The sequence below is a fragment of the Schistocerca americana genome, chromosome 6, assembly GCF_021461395.2.
Source record: "Schistocerca americana isolate TAMUIC-IGC-003095 chromosome 6, iqSchAmer2.1, whole genome shotgun sequence".
Classification (NCBI taxonomy): Eukaryota; Metazoa; Arthropoda; class Insecta; order Orthoptera; family Acrididae; genus Schistocerca; species Schistocerca americana.
In genome coordinates this window covers 210379153-210392799 of record NC_060124.1, presented here as the reverse complement: position 1 = coordinate 210392799, position 13647 = coordinate 210379153, and the positions used below count along the sequence as shown (strand labels likewise).

At 41.0% G+C, this 13647-nt stretch overlaps 1 protein-coding gene across 3 annotated transcripts in view; it reads left to right on the top strand.

The window, feature by feature from the left end:
* The window catches only part of LOC124619314 (coiled-coil domain-containing protein 134-like), a 43743-nt gene that overhangs the window by 11482 nt on the left and 18614 nt on the right, over window positions 1–13647 (top strand). For all 3 annotated transcript variants that reach the window (XM_047145622.1, XM_047145624.1, XM_047145623.1), the window contains exon 3: window positions 10544–10631. In XM_047145622.1, coding sequence (XP_047001578.1) covers window positions 10544–10631 — 88 coding nt within the window. The remainder of the gene's footprint in view (window positions 1–10543; window positions 10632–13647) is intronic.

Genomic DNA, 13647 nt, shown 5'->3' with positions numbered 1-13647 from the left:
GAACAGAAGAATAATAATTGAAAGTTTTTGTAATTTGTTTAAAAAATTATCTGAGACATATCTCTTTCACCTCTCACATGTATATAAATTAATTCTTTGCTGCTACTCGGCATATTTATTCCATACAGACTCTTTCATTTCCCTTAAAAGGTCTGTTATAAGCTCCACATACTGTGCCATATTAGTTCCATTGATAAGCCCTGCTTTATCACTATTCTTTGAATGGATTAAATGTTATATTACTTATCTTGCCTCGCAGTGACTGAAGCTTTGATTTCTGGTACTTGCTTTTGCCTTATACGTCATCATTTGTCAGTGATCTTCTTTTTTCCCAAGGCTGTCTTATACTAGAACTGTAATGACTGTAGCACCACATCACTCACACACATTGTGAACAGAGTTGCAGTTTATTGTAAGTAATAAAAAATGATTGTTTGATTTCTACAGTTGGACCATGAGCTGCCCCCATTGTCTATATCTGGTAAAATGTCATCTCTGTTCCAGTTGGAGATAAAATTACTGGATTTCTGTGCAGCAGCTGGAGAATTAGCAGGAGTGCTGTGTCGTTCAAAGATAACTTCATTTGCGTAGCTCGAGTGTAATGTCTATGGTTTCAGTTCCTTAGTCTTACAGACGCTCTACCACTGATGACATTCATTCAGTGAACAACTTTTGATCAACTTGTGGAACTTAGACTTAGTGGTAGTATGATCCTGTGGGTAATATGATTTTAACCAATAAACAGTTTATCGTAATTTTCCCGTTGATGCTGTAACCTTTCCTATACAGTCTCAAAAGCATTATGTAAATTGATTTACAGTTTCTGAAGCAATGACAGTTCATGTGATTATTTACATTGGAGCAGTATGAATATACAGCTTTCATCTGTAGGAGGCTTGTACACTTATATTAGCTTTCACATTCATTTCATATCCACTTGAGGTTTTTAGATGCACATAGGAATGTTCCATGTGAAAGAGATTATATAGCTGTCATTCACACCATGAATGCAAGATGCTTTGCATTTTATGGAGATCTTTTGAGAATCTCAAGTTGGGTTAGCACAAGTAAAAGCCACCATATCACAATGGGCAAAACACACATGAACTGAGACAATCATAATTCAGTCAGATTCATTTGAAATTTGTTAGCACAGAAATGAACAAACACTTGTATAAATCAGTCACAGTCGGACATGATGTTATGTATACTTCGGCCATCATGTGCTATGGTGCCATTTGGTTGTGTTTACTGATTCCCGAAACATTAGAAAACTATGTTTAAGGCAACACATATAGTCCCAAATACCACACACAGCCAAGGAAATCAGGATACCAATGATTTTTAGAGTTACGTTAATATGAATGTGTATCAAAGGTTTACCTAGTTTCTTAATAGTTGAAATTCAGTAAATTATGTACTAGCTATGCTCATTACTTGCAATAGATTGCCGATATTTGAGTAAATACAGGAACATTTGTGAAAATTACAACACTCATAGAAAGTGGTGCAAATGAATTCAGACTCGTGGGATGTATTGAGCAATGTACCAAAAATAAATGATAAAGAATCACACGTTGATGGTGTATGTATTTATCCAACAACACTTTCCTATGTGTCCATCAAGTGGCACAGTGGTTAAAGCCCTAGACAGACACTCAGTTGTAGGGGTTCCCCATCACCCATTGGCCATCTAGATTAAGGTTTTCTTTGATTGCCCTAAAATTTTCAATGCAAATTGCGGAAAGTGTCTTTGAAAAATGTATGCCCAGTTTTCTTTCCGATCCTTCGGCAATCCATGCTTTTGATCTTCCTCTAATGAATTCATTGTCAATCCTAATCTTTCTTCTTTCCCTCCTCCTTTACTTCCGTGACTGATCAGGTCAGAGTTTACATCTACAGCTATACTTTGCAAAGAACCGTGAGGTGCATGGCAGAAGGTACATCCCGTTGTACCAGTTATTAGGGTTTATTCCTGTTTCATTCACATATGGAGTGTAGGAAGAATGATTGTTTGAATGCCTCTCTACATGCAGTAATTATTCTAATTTTATCCTCGTGCTTCCTCTGTGAGCAATCTTCACGATCCATATGTGAGCAGTACATAGAAAGTTGTAGTATATTTCTGGAGTAATAATCTAAAGACGGTTCATGAAATTTTGTTAATAGACGTTCTCAGGATAGTTTATGTCTATTTTCAAGAGTCTTGGTTCCTTCAGTATGTCTGTGACCCCCTCCCACGGATTCAACCATTCATGGTACCCTTCTCTGTATACATTCAATACCCCGTGTTCTATCTGGTATGAGTCCCACACACTTGAGCAGTAGTCAGTCACACAAGTGATTTGTAAGCAATCTTCTTTTTAGACTGATTGCACTTTCCCAGTATTCTATCAATAAACTGAAGTCTGCCACCTGCTTTACCCACAACCGAACTGTGCAATCATTCCACTTCATATCCCAGCTATTTGTATGAGCTGGCTGATTCTGACTGTGACTCATTGATATTATAGTCATAGGAGACTACGGTCCCCCCCCCCCCCCCCCCCCCCCTCCCTCCTCAAATGCAGAATGTTACATTTACGAACATTTAGAGCAAGTTGTCAGTCTCTGCACCATGTTGAAATCTTATATAAAGACCTGACTGTATATAAAGCTTCTTTCAGATAGTACTTAATTACAGATAACTCTCCATCCTAGATAACATGTTATGTCCTACCTAAAGCCCTCAATCCAGTCATAAATTTCACTTGATACCCCATATGATCATACTTTTGACAATAAGTGTAGGATCGGTACTGAGTCAAATACTTTTCGGAAATCAAGAGATACTGCATCTACTTGATGCCTTGATCCAAAGCTTTCAGTATGTTATGTGAGAAAAGTGTGAATTGGGTTTCACATGGTCATTGCTTTTGAAATCCATGCTGGTTGGCATTGAGGATACGTCATTATGTTCAAGCTCAGAATATGTTCTAAGAGTCTACAAGAAATTGATATCAAATATATTGGACAATATTATGAAAAGGGAAGGTGCTACTCACCATGTAGCAGATAGGCACAACAAAAAGACTCTCACAATTACAATTAAATCTTTCGGCCGTTGAGGCCTTCATCAACAGTAGACGACGACACACACACACACACACACACACAAACGAAATTTGCACACACGGCGGCAGTCTCAGGCAACTGAAACCAAACTGGATTTTCTATTGTTTGAAAGATATTGGACAGTAGTTTTGTGGATCACTTCTACTACCCTTCTTGTAGACGGGTGTGACCTGTGCTTTTTCCAAGAACTGGGCATGGTTTTTTGTTTGAGGGATCTACAATAGATTGTAGTTAGAAGAGGGGCTAACTCGGATGCAAATTCAGTGTAGAATCTGACAGAGATTCCATTGAAACCTGGAGCTTTGTTCAGTTTTAATGATTTCAGCTGTTTTTCAATACCACTGACATTAATACTTATTTCACATTATTTCTTTTCAGTGGTACAAGTATTAAATTGTGGTAGTTCTCCTGGGTTTTCCTTTGTAAAGGAACATTTGAAAATGGAGTTAAGCATTTCAGCTTTTGCTTCGCTATCCTCAATTTCAGTTTCTCTCTAATTTGCTAGGGACTGGACATTAACATTGATGCCAATAACAGCGTTTACATACAACCAGAATTTCTTCAGCTTCTGTGAAAGACTTGCAAATATTCTGTTACTGTAGTTATTGAGGACATCACGAATTGCTCTCTTGACAGCCAAATGCGTTTCATTCGGCATCTCTCTATCTACAGCCCTATGCTTTGTTTTACATCTGTTACGCAGTAATCTCTATTTCTTTAGAAGTTTCTTTACAGCGACTGTATACCATGGAGGTTCGCTCCCATTATGAACTGTTCTACTGGGTACATATCTATCCAGTGGATGGTCAGTTATTCTTTTAAACTCAAGCTATAGACTCTCTACGTGTTCCTGCCCTGTGCTGAAAGTTTCAAGTTCCTCATTTAGGTACGACACTACTGATTTTGTTTCTATTTTACTGAACACATATATATATATATATATATATATATATATATATATATATATATATATATATATATCTTTTTGCTTGTATTAGTTGTCCTTTGTACTTTGGTAATCATTGTCGCCACAACCACATCATGTTCACTGATAACAGTTTTCGGTGTGGACATTCTCAAAGAGGCCTATTTGTTGCCATGAGATCCAATATATTTCCATCATGAGTGGGGTTCGTAACTATCTGTTCTAAGTAGTTTTCAGAGAAGGCATTTAGTAATGTTTCACAGGATGTCTTATTATACCTATCACTAACAGAACTGTAATTGTCCCAATTGATTGCTGGGTGATTAAAGTCTCCACCGATGATTACAGTATGATTGGGGAAGTTATGTGCAAGTGAACTGAGGTTTTCTCTACAGTTTTTGGTTACAACAGGAGATAAGTGTGGTGGGTGACAGAAGGATCCAATTATTATTTTATCTCCATCCCTGATACTGAGTCTTGCCCAAACCACCTCACATGCATCTTCAATTTCTATCTCACCAGATTTGTGTTTCTTGTATATCCCATTTGCCTATCCTTTTGACATATTCTTAAATTTCCTCCAAAAATCTCACTGCTATGAATTTCAGGTTTCAACCAGTATTATGTGAGCTTCACTGTGTTTCATGAGCGCTTCAAACTCTGGCACTTTGTTGTGAATGCTTCGGCAGCTTATCATTAGGATTTTAATACTCTCGTCTTTGGGAGGCAGTTCTTTCGACCTTACACTGATACTTCTGGGTTTCCTACAGCTATAATATTTAAATTGGATGGACAGTCACCTAAAAAAAAATAAAAAAAAAAATAAAAAAGCCCTGTGTGCACTCCATATTAGTCAGCTACCTGAGTAGCAGCCTCTGATGTGTAGCACTCACTTGACCTATTTAGGGAAACCCTGTAGTTCTTAGCCGTATGGCACAAGTCCAGGAAGTTGCCGCCTAACTTATCACAGAACCTACGAAGTTTCTGGTTTATTCCTTCCACTCGACTCAGAACCAAAGGGCCACAACCAGTTCTGGTGACAATGCTAAAAATTTTGAGCTTTGTTGAAACTCCATTTGCAAGGCTGGTCTTCTCAACCTTCTCTACCAATGGCTGGAATGACCCAAGAATGACCTTGGAGCCCAGACAACAGACATCATTTGTTCCAACGTGCGCCACAATCTGCAGTTGGTTGCACCCTGTTCCCTCACTGGCTGCCAGAATAGCCTCTTCAACGTGTTGAATGGGGTCACTAGGCATACACACGGAGTGCACATGGTGTATTGTCCTGTCGCTTCCTGCCATTTCTCTAAGGGATACCCTCATTCGGCATACATTTGAACTGCTGACGATTAATAGACCCCCTACCCTTTTCTGTTTGAGTTTTCCTTACACCATACAAAACAGGTGAAGTGAATCTCGTTGGCTCAGTTTCAGTCAAAGACAGCATCTCAAACTTGTTGGTTTCGGGGATCAGTACAACACCCTGAGTCCTCCCTGGACCCCAACCACCCTGTATAGAACGCCTAGATCTATTGACATGCCACTCCAGTGAAGTGGACGGATAATGATAGATCCTGTACTTTCTGCAGAGGAGACAAAATCGACGATAGAGGACAGTACTTGAGCTACCTCTGGTCCAGGAATCACAGAGACACGACTCTCGGGAATTCTTCAAACACACCAATTCGCAGCAGCTGACAATAGTCAGAATGAATTCCAGCTGTGCACGGACATCAACAAACTCATCCCGTCTTTGAGAACAGCATTCACAGTGGGGCTGCATTTTGGCTGGTGCAATGAACACAAGGCAGTGAACAAATAACTTCAAATTAAGCCCCCCCTGATTATCTTTTAATCTGGTGAGCTAAAAAGTTGCTAATTTTCTGTAAGAATTGAAACAGATAAGCAAGCAAGATTTCTCTTAGGGCAACACAAAAGCCTGTGGTAAAAATGACTAGTGTACTAAAACGTTTTGTTGTTAATTATAGTTGTTAGAAAACTTGAAAACAGAGTTCATTTGCAATAAATGCACACAATATATATCGCTACTCCTCTTTAAGGGAGAACTAGATGTAACACAACATGTTAGAAAGTCTGCTACAGTAAATCACAAAAGCTGATTTGCCATAAATTGCTCTTCGATTATGTAAAGGACAATGGTAGCTTCAGAAAATTCTCAAAAATGCACATTTATTTGCATTGATATACAATAAAATTCAGGGATGATGTATTCTGTGGCTGAACTGTGAATCACAAACACTGATTTGCAACAAAATAAATTACGTATCCAAAACACTCATACCAGTAACTTATGAAAATGTAGTTTTGTAGGCATCCGAAAATTCTCAGACTAACTTGTTTCTCATGTAATTGTACAATGAAATTAGAAGATCATTTTGAACGATAATAGGCCTACTGTTCTCAAAAATTTTAAAAGAGTACAATTAAGTGTAAGCCTACAATTGACGATAACAGTATTAGTTTTATCATGGCACTCGTGAATGTTCGAAATTTCACAGTACATCGCAATACAGATGTGCATTGATACAGTCAAGGAAAGATTATGCAGAAGTGATTCGAACAGTAAAATATGCGAATCTAGAATTTTAAATCATCTCACAGCCTTATGCAGTCTCACACAAGGGAAAATTACTAAGTCAGCCTTTATATGTACATAAACATGCATATTGCATGGATTTTTCACTTTGGTGATTCTGTGTACACTTCTGCTGTGGGGTGCTGGAGAAGAACATTTCAGAGTGAGTTTATCTCAATTAAAAGCATTAAAAAGTGCAGCACCAACAAAGCACGTCTTTTGCGTTTTGCAAATAACAATACGAAGTTCGAAACTTCCTGGCAGATTAAAACAGTGTGCCAGAAAGTTTCATATCAGTGCACACTCCACTTCAGAGTGAAAATCTCATTCTGGAAACATCCCCCCGGCTGTGGCTAAGCCATGTCTCCGCAATATCCTTTCTTCCAGGAGTGCTAGCTCTGCAGGTTCGCAGGAGAGCTTCTGTGAAGGTTGGAAAGTAGGAGACGAGGTACTGGTGGAAGTAAAGCTGTGAGGACGGGGCGTGAGTCATGCTTGGGTAGCTCAGATGGTAGAGCACTTGCCTGCGAAAGGCAAAGGTCCCGAGTTTGGGTCTCGGTCCGGCACACAGTTTTAATCCGCCAGGAAATTTCATATCAGCGCACACTCCACTGCAGAGTGAAAATCTCATTCTGAATACTAAGTTCATTTGATGAACAGACTCCTACATCAGTATTCACAATATCAGCAAATGAATAGTTCGAACAAGATAGAATTATCTGTCTTTGGGAAATAGGTGAGTGAAACCATCACATTTCAGCTCCTACAGGGCATCCTGCTTCGACAATGATTCATGTGCAGAACCCGAAGAGAATTGTGTACAGGAGTGAAAGAATATTGGACTTGTGTTGTGGTCAGAGTACAGGACTGCAATTTTGTCTGCATTTCTGTAATGAATACCACATTTTTTATCTATGAAGTTGACTTGACGAGAACACTGTAGCAGGTCGGAGCCTGATTGCAGTGACTGTTCACTATGCAGTCTGCTGTGTGCTAGACTGGTGGCACACATGTTATTACATAGAGTTCCGTTGTACAGAAATCACAAGTACCTCAGATAGCAATTGACGTGCAAATGACCTCACTGACTTGCTGACTGGCAAAATATATTGATTTGATATGAGCCATGTTTTAAGCTGTTTCTGCAGTGGTCACTACAAACATGTTAGACGCTATCATGGCTGTCACAATTTGGCAATCTGCACTGTTGAACAGTGTAATGAACTAACTCCAAGTGTGTTGGTTTGCAACACCATTGGATACAAACTGTGATATTGACTTGTAAGAACAAAGGAGGTCCTAAACAGCAGCCACTGTAACAGCAAAGTTTTAGAGTGTGAAGTGCCGAAATTGCTCCAGTCTGCTCCACATTTAATATTTCAGGTCAGTGCCCAGCCTCACGTTATGAGGAGTTTGCAAACTTTCTTTTGAAGAACAACAGGTACCACATCTAATTGGACTGCACTTTCACCTAACATGTCATGCATCAAATGTGCCTGGGATACAGTTGGTTGCGTACCGTTTTGTCACAGTCTTCCAGCAACTATTGTTGATGCTCTATAGGCTTTCGTAGAGAGAACGTTTAGGGAGATTTCCCAGAAATATGATATACATTTGAGCACCGTCATACTTTCTGAATCTTGAACTGATAAGATGAGTGTCGAACTAACTTCATATTACAAATGTTACAAATCATTCTGATTTCATTGGAAAAATGCATAGATTTTCAGCATATTATACTCAAGAACAAAGTTGAGTAACAGCCTGCTATAAGTGATATGACAGTACATGTGTGCATATTTTTCATTGAGCCAAACTTGAAGATGAAAATGATGTAACTGGAAATCTGTTATATTAAATTAGCACACATATGTTTAGATTTACAGTACTTATTTTATTTTTGTGTTTTTATTTTTACATTGTTGTTGTTGTTGTCGTCTTCAGTCCAGAGACTGGTTTGATGCAGCTCTTCATGCTACTCTATCCTGTGCAAGCTTCTTCATCTCCCAGTACCTACAGCCACCTACATCCTTCAGAATCTGTTTAGTGTATTCATCTCTTGGTCTCTGTCTGTGATTTTAACCCTCCCCACTGCCCTCCAGTACTAAATTGGTGATCCCTTGATGCCTCAGAATATGCCCTACCAACCGATCCCTTCTTCTAGTCAAGTTGTGCCACAAATTTCTCTTCTCTCCAATTCTAGTCAATACCTCCTCATTAGTTATGTGATCTACCCATCTAATCTTCAGCATTCTTCTGTAGCACCACATTTCAAAAGCTTCGGTTCTCTTCTTGTCTAAACTATTTATCTTCCACGTTTCTCTTCCATACATAGCTACACTCCATACAAATACTTTCAGAAATGACTTCCTGACACTTAAATCTATACTCGATGTTAACAAATTTCTCTTCTCCTTTCAAGACACTGTCCATTCCGTTCAACTGCTCTTCCAGGTCCTTTGCTGTCTGACAGAATTACAATGTCATCGGCGAACCTCAAAGTTTTTATTTCTTCTCCATGGATTTTAATTCCTACTCTAAATTTTTCTTTTGTTTCCTTTACTGCTTGCTCAATATACAGATTGAATAACATCGGGGAGTAGCTACAACCCTGTCTCACTCCCTTCCCAACCACTGCTTCCCTTTCATGCCCCTTGACTCTTATAACTGCCATCTGGTTTCTGTACAAATTGTAAATAGCCTTTCGCTCCCTGTATTTTACCCCTGCCACCTTCAGAATTTGAAAGAGGGTATTCCAGTCAACATTGTCAAAAGCTTTCTCTAAGTCTGCAAATACTAGAAACGTAGGTTTGCTTTTCCTTAATCTATTTTCTAAGTTTTTTGACATATATTACATATATTTTTATTTTTATATTACAGATATTTTTACATATATATTATTTATGGAGCTATGCATATATACAAAATGTAATGGGATAGATAAATCTACTCACCAAGTGGCTGGCTCACCAAGTGGCTGAAGAACTCACACGTAAAAGAAGGTTATAACTAGGCAAGCTTTGGAGCCAGTGGCTCCTCCTTCAGGCAGAAGGGTTGAAGGGGAAGGAAGGGGAGTGAAGGAAAAGGACTAGTGAGGTCTAGCAAAAGGGGTAGATTTCAGTAAAGTCACCCAGAACCACGGGTCAGGGGAGACTTACCAGACGGGACAAGAAGGAAAGACTTCGTTGGGGACTGCACTGCATGAGTTTTGAAAACCTGAGAATATGGAAGACAGAAATTACCGCTTAAACATCATGCACGAGTTAATAAGAATGAAAAGGTGAGTGCATTGTACATATCAGGTGGGGGGGGGGGGGGGGGCGGCAAAAATAGACAGGTAAGAAAATTAAAGATGTAGAAAGCTAAAATGGAGTGAAGAAAGCAGCAGTCATTGTGAAGAAATGCTAAGATGGAAGAAGTTAATGTAAATTAAGGTCTGGTAGGTGGCGAGAACCGAGGACATGTAGAGCTGGTTCCCACCTGTGGAGTTCTAAGAAACTGGTGTCAGGGGGAAGAATCCAGATGGCGCATGGTGAAACAGACAGCAGGGTCACGATTGTCATGTTGTACAGGAGGTTCTGCAACAGGATATTGTGTGTTGCCCGTATACTCCCTCTGCCTATGTCCATTTGTCCCAACTGATAAATTGGTGGTAATCATGCTGTTGTAAAAGGCTGAACATTGTTTAAATAACAGCTCGTATATGATATGTCATTTGACAGGTGGCTTTCCCTTCGATAGTATATGTTTTGCCAGTTACAGGGCTGGTATAGGTGGTGGTAGGAGGATGATATGTCACCACTGTAAACTTATCGGAGATATGAGGGTGAAAATATTAGTTGATCTATTTTGTAAGTATTCTCTGACATTTTATTACTGTTTATTCATTGGTGTTTTTACTTTTGCAGGTAATTCAGAACAGCCGTGTCACACTGGAAAGTTCTGGTTATGTCCCTGGACTTAGCAGTTTTCCCAAGAATGAGGAACTGCTTAATGGTTTGTGATAATATGCAAATTTTATTTATATGTATTGAAACTACAAGGAGCTGCATCTATTAGCCTAATAATCAAATGTGAACCATTTTAAGATGTAATTAACAGTTATTGCTTTTGAATTTTAAGTTTTGCTTAGAGTAACAGCTAAAATCGTGGAGGCTTTCATGGCCATTTCTCGATGTGCTGCCTTTTGTTCTTCTTGAAAGGATTCGGACATCCAGTCAGTGCACTATCTATTCTTCAGCTTTTCCTGGGTATTTCTAGTGTGGTTTACAGTCTTCTAAGTGCAACAGGAGTTCACTGTGAAAGGGGATCCCAGGGTCCAGTTATTTTGGGAGTTTTCCCCATGCTTGTGCACTTCAGTGGCTTCTCTGATTACACAGGCATTATAGATACTCCCCATAGCAAGACTTGCATGTTGTTGGGTTTTACTACGTAACTGTGGTCACTCAGTATATGCCCATCTGTGGCTAATTCCTCCTCGTGTTTCAGCTTGCAGTTCCATTTTCATTCAGTGATCCTGTTTTTGGTGGATCTTTCAGCATGTTTTTACTCAGGTTTTCCTTGACAATGTGGGTCCCACCTGTCCTATGTTGCTGTGTTTACTATCTTATATTTTGCTTGTGTAATATACAACCAATTCTGTCAAATCACCCAGGCTACTTACGGCATTCTAATATCATTATTTGGGTAACCATTGCTCCTCAGAACACCCCTAAGCGTTTCATCTCTTGTTTGAAGTGCTGTGGCCCATGTGTTTGCCTTGCAACCATCACAAAAATATTGACCATGACCCTTTTGCTAATGAGATGGTGATACAAAAGTTTTAGCAGATGTACTTTTTGGGCAATTTTGGTACCATTGCTAGTGGCTAGCACAGCCTGTAGTTGTTTGTTATTTTCCAGCTTCACTGCAAATTGGATAGTAGAACTGAGGCAGCCCATATGTATGAGGAAGTCACCAAGCCTTTTCTCATTATGACTCCATACAATAAATGTGTTGAGCCCAGAACTACACTCCTGGAAATGGAAAAAAGAACACATTGACACCGGTGTGTCAGACCCACCATACTTGCTCCGGACACTGCGAGAGGGCTGTACAAGCAATGATCACACGCACGGCACAGCGGACACACCAGGAACCGCGGTGTTGGCCGTCAAATGGCGCTAGCTGCGCAGCATTTGTGCACCGGCGCCGTCAGTGTCAGCCAGTTTGCCGTGGCATACGGAGCTCCATCGCAGTCTTTAACACTGGTAGCATGCCGCGACAGCGTGGACGTGAACCGTACGTGCAGTTGACGGACTTTGAGCGAGGGCGTATAGTGGGCATGCGGGAGGCCGGGTGGACGTACCGCCGAATTGCTCAACACGTGGGGCGTGAGGTCTCCACAGTACATCGATGTTGTCGCCAGTGGTCGGCGGAAGGTGCACGTGCCCGTCGACCTGGGACCGGACCGCAGCGACGCACGGATGCACGCCAAGACCGTAGGATCCTACGCAGTGCCGTAGGGGACCGCACCGCCACTTCCCAGCAAATTAGGGACACTGTTGCTCCTGGGGTATCGGCGAGGACCATTCGCAACCGTCTCCATGAAGCTGGGCTACGGTCCCGCACACCGTTAGGCCGTCTTCCGCTCACGCCCCAACATCGTGCAGCCCGCCTCCAGTGGTGTCGCGACAGGCGTGAATGGAGGGACGAATGGAGACGTGTCGTCTTCAGGGATGAGAGTCGCTTCTGCCTTGGTGCCAATGATGGTCGTATGCGTGTTTGGCGCCGTGCAGGTGAGCGCCACAATCAGGACTGCATATGACCGAGGCACACAGGGCCAACACCCGGCATCATGGTGTGGGGAGCGATCTCCTACACTGGCCGTACACCACTGGTGATCGTCGAGGGGACACTGAATAGTGCACGGGACATCCAAACCGTCATCGAACCCACCGTTCTACCATTCCTAGACCGGCAAGGGAACTTGCTGTTCCAACAGGACAATGCACGTCCGCATGTATCCCGTGCCACCCAACGTGCTCTAGAAGGTGTAAGTCAACTACCCTGGCCAGCAAGATCTCCGGATCTGTCCCCCATTGAGTATGTTTGGGACTGGATGAAGCGTCGTCTCACGCGGTCTGCACGTCCAGCACGAACGCTGGTCCAACTGAGGCGCCAGGTGGAAATGGCATGGCAAGCCGTTCCACAGGACTACATCCAGCATCTCTACGATCCTCTCCATAGGAGAATAGCAGCCTGCATTGCTGCGAAAGGTGGATATACACTGTACTAGTGCCAACATTGTGCATGCTCTGTTGCCTGTGTCTATGTGCCTGTGGTTCTGTCAGTGTGATCATGTGATGTATCTGACCCCAGGAATGTTTCAATAAAGTTTCCCCTTCCTGGGACAATGAATTCACGATGTTCTTATTTCAATTTCCAGGAGTGTATGATCTTAAACTGCTCATGTGTGTGTGTGTGTGTGTGTGTGTGTGTGTGTGTGTGTGTGTGTGTGTGTGTGTGTGAGAGAGAGAGAGAGAGAGAGAGAGAGAGAGAGAGAGAGAGAGACTTGTCATCTTTACATCATATCATCCTCCATCTGTTGGCATAAATGGCATTTCATGTGAAGTTGCTTTGCGAAATAATCAGTAAAAATGAAACTATAAAACTCCATTTAAATGTTTAGTGGCACCGTGATGTTATTAATCTTGTGAAATGTCGCGCACATGAATGTGTTTGAAAACTCAAGCCTTCTGTCTACCTACATTTTTATGTAACTCTATAGTGGGATAAGACACCTTGATAAATCACTTCATAGTTTGTACAACCCACTTTGTCATATCTGCGTTCTGTTTTCTGAAAGTATTCTAATCCAGTAATTTGTGTGCATTTTGCTCATAGTCTTGAGTTTTCACATTACAGTCACATTCCCTTGAACACATATGACTGTCTAAAACCTCCATCTGCAGCTTGATTCAAGCCTGATATCAGTAATCAAGGATAGATCTTCAACACTGTCAACCACTCA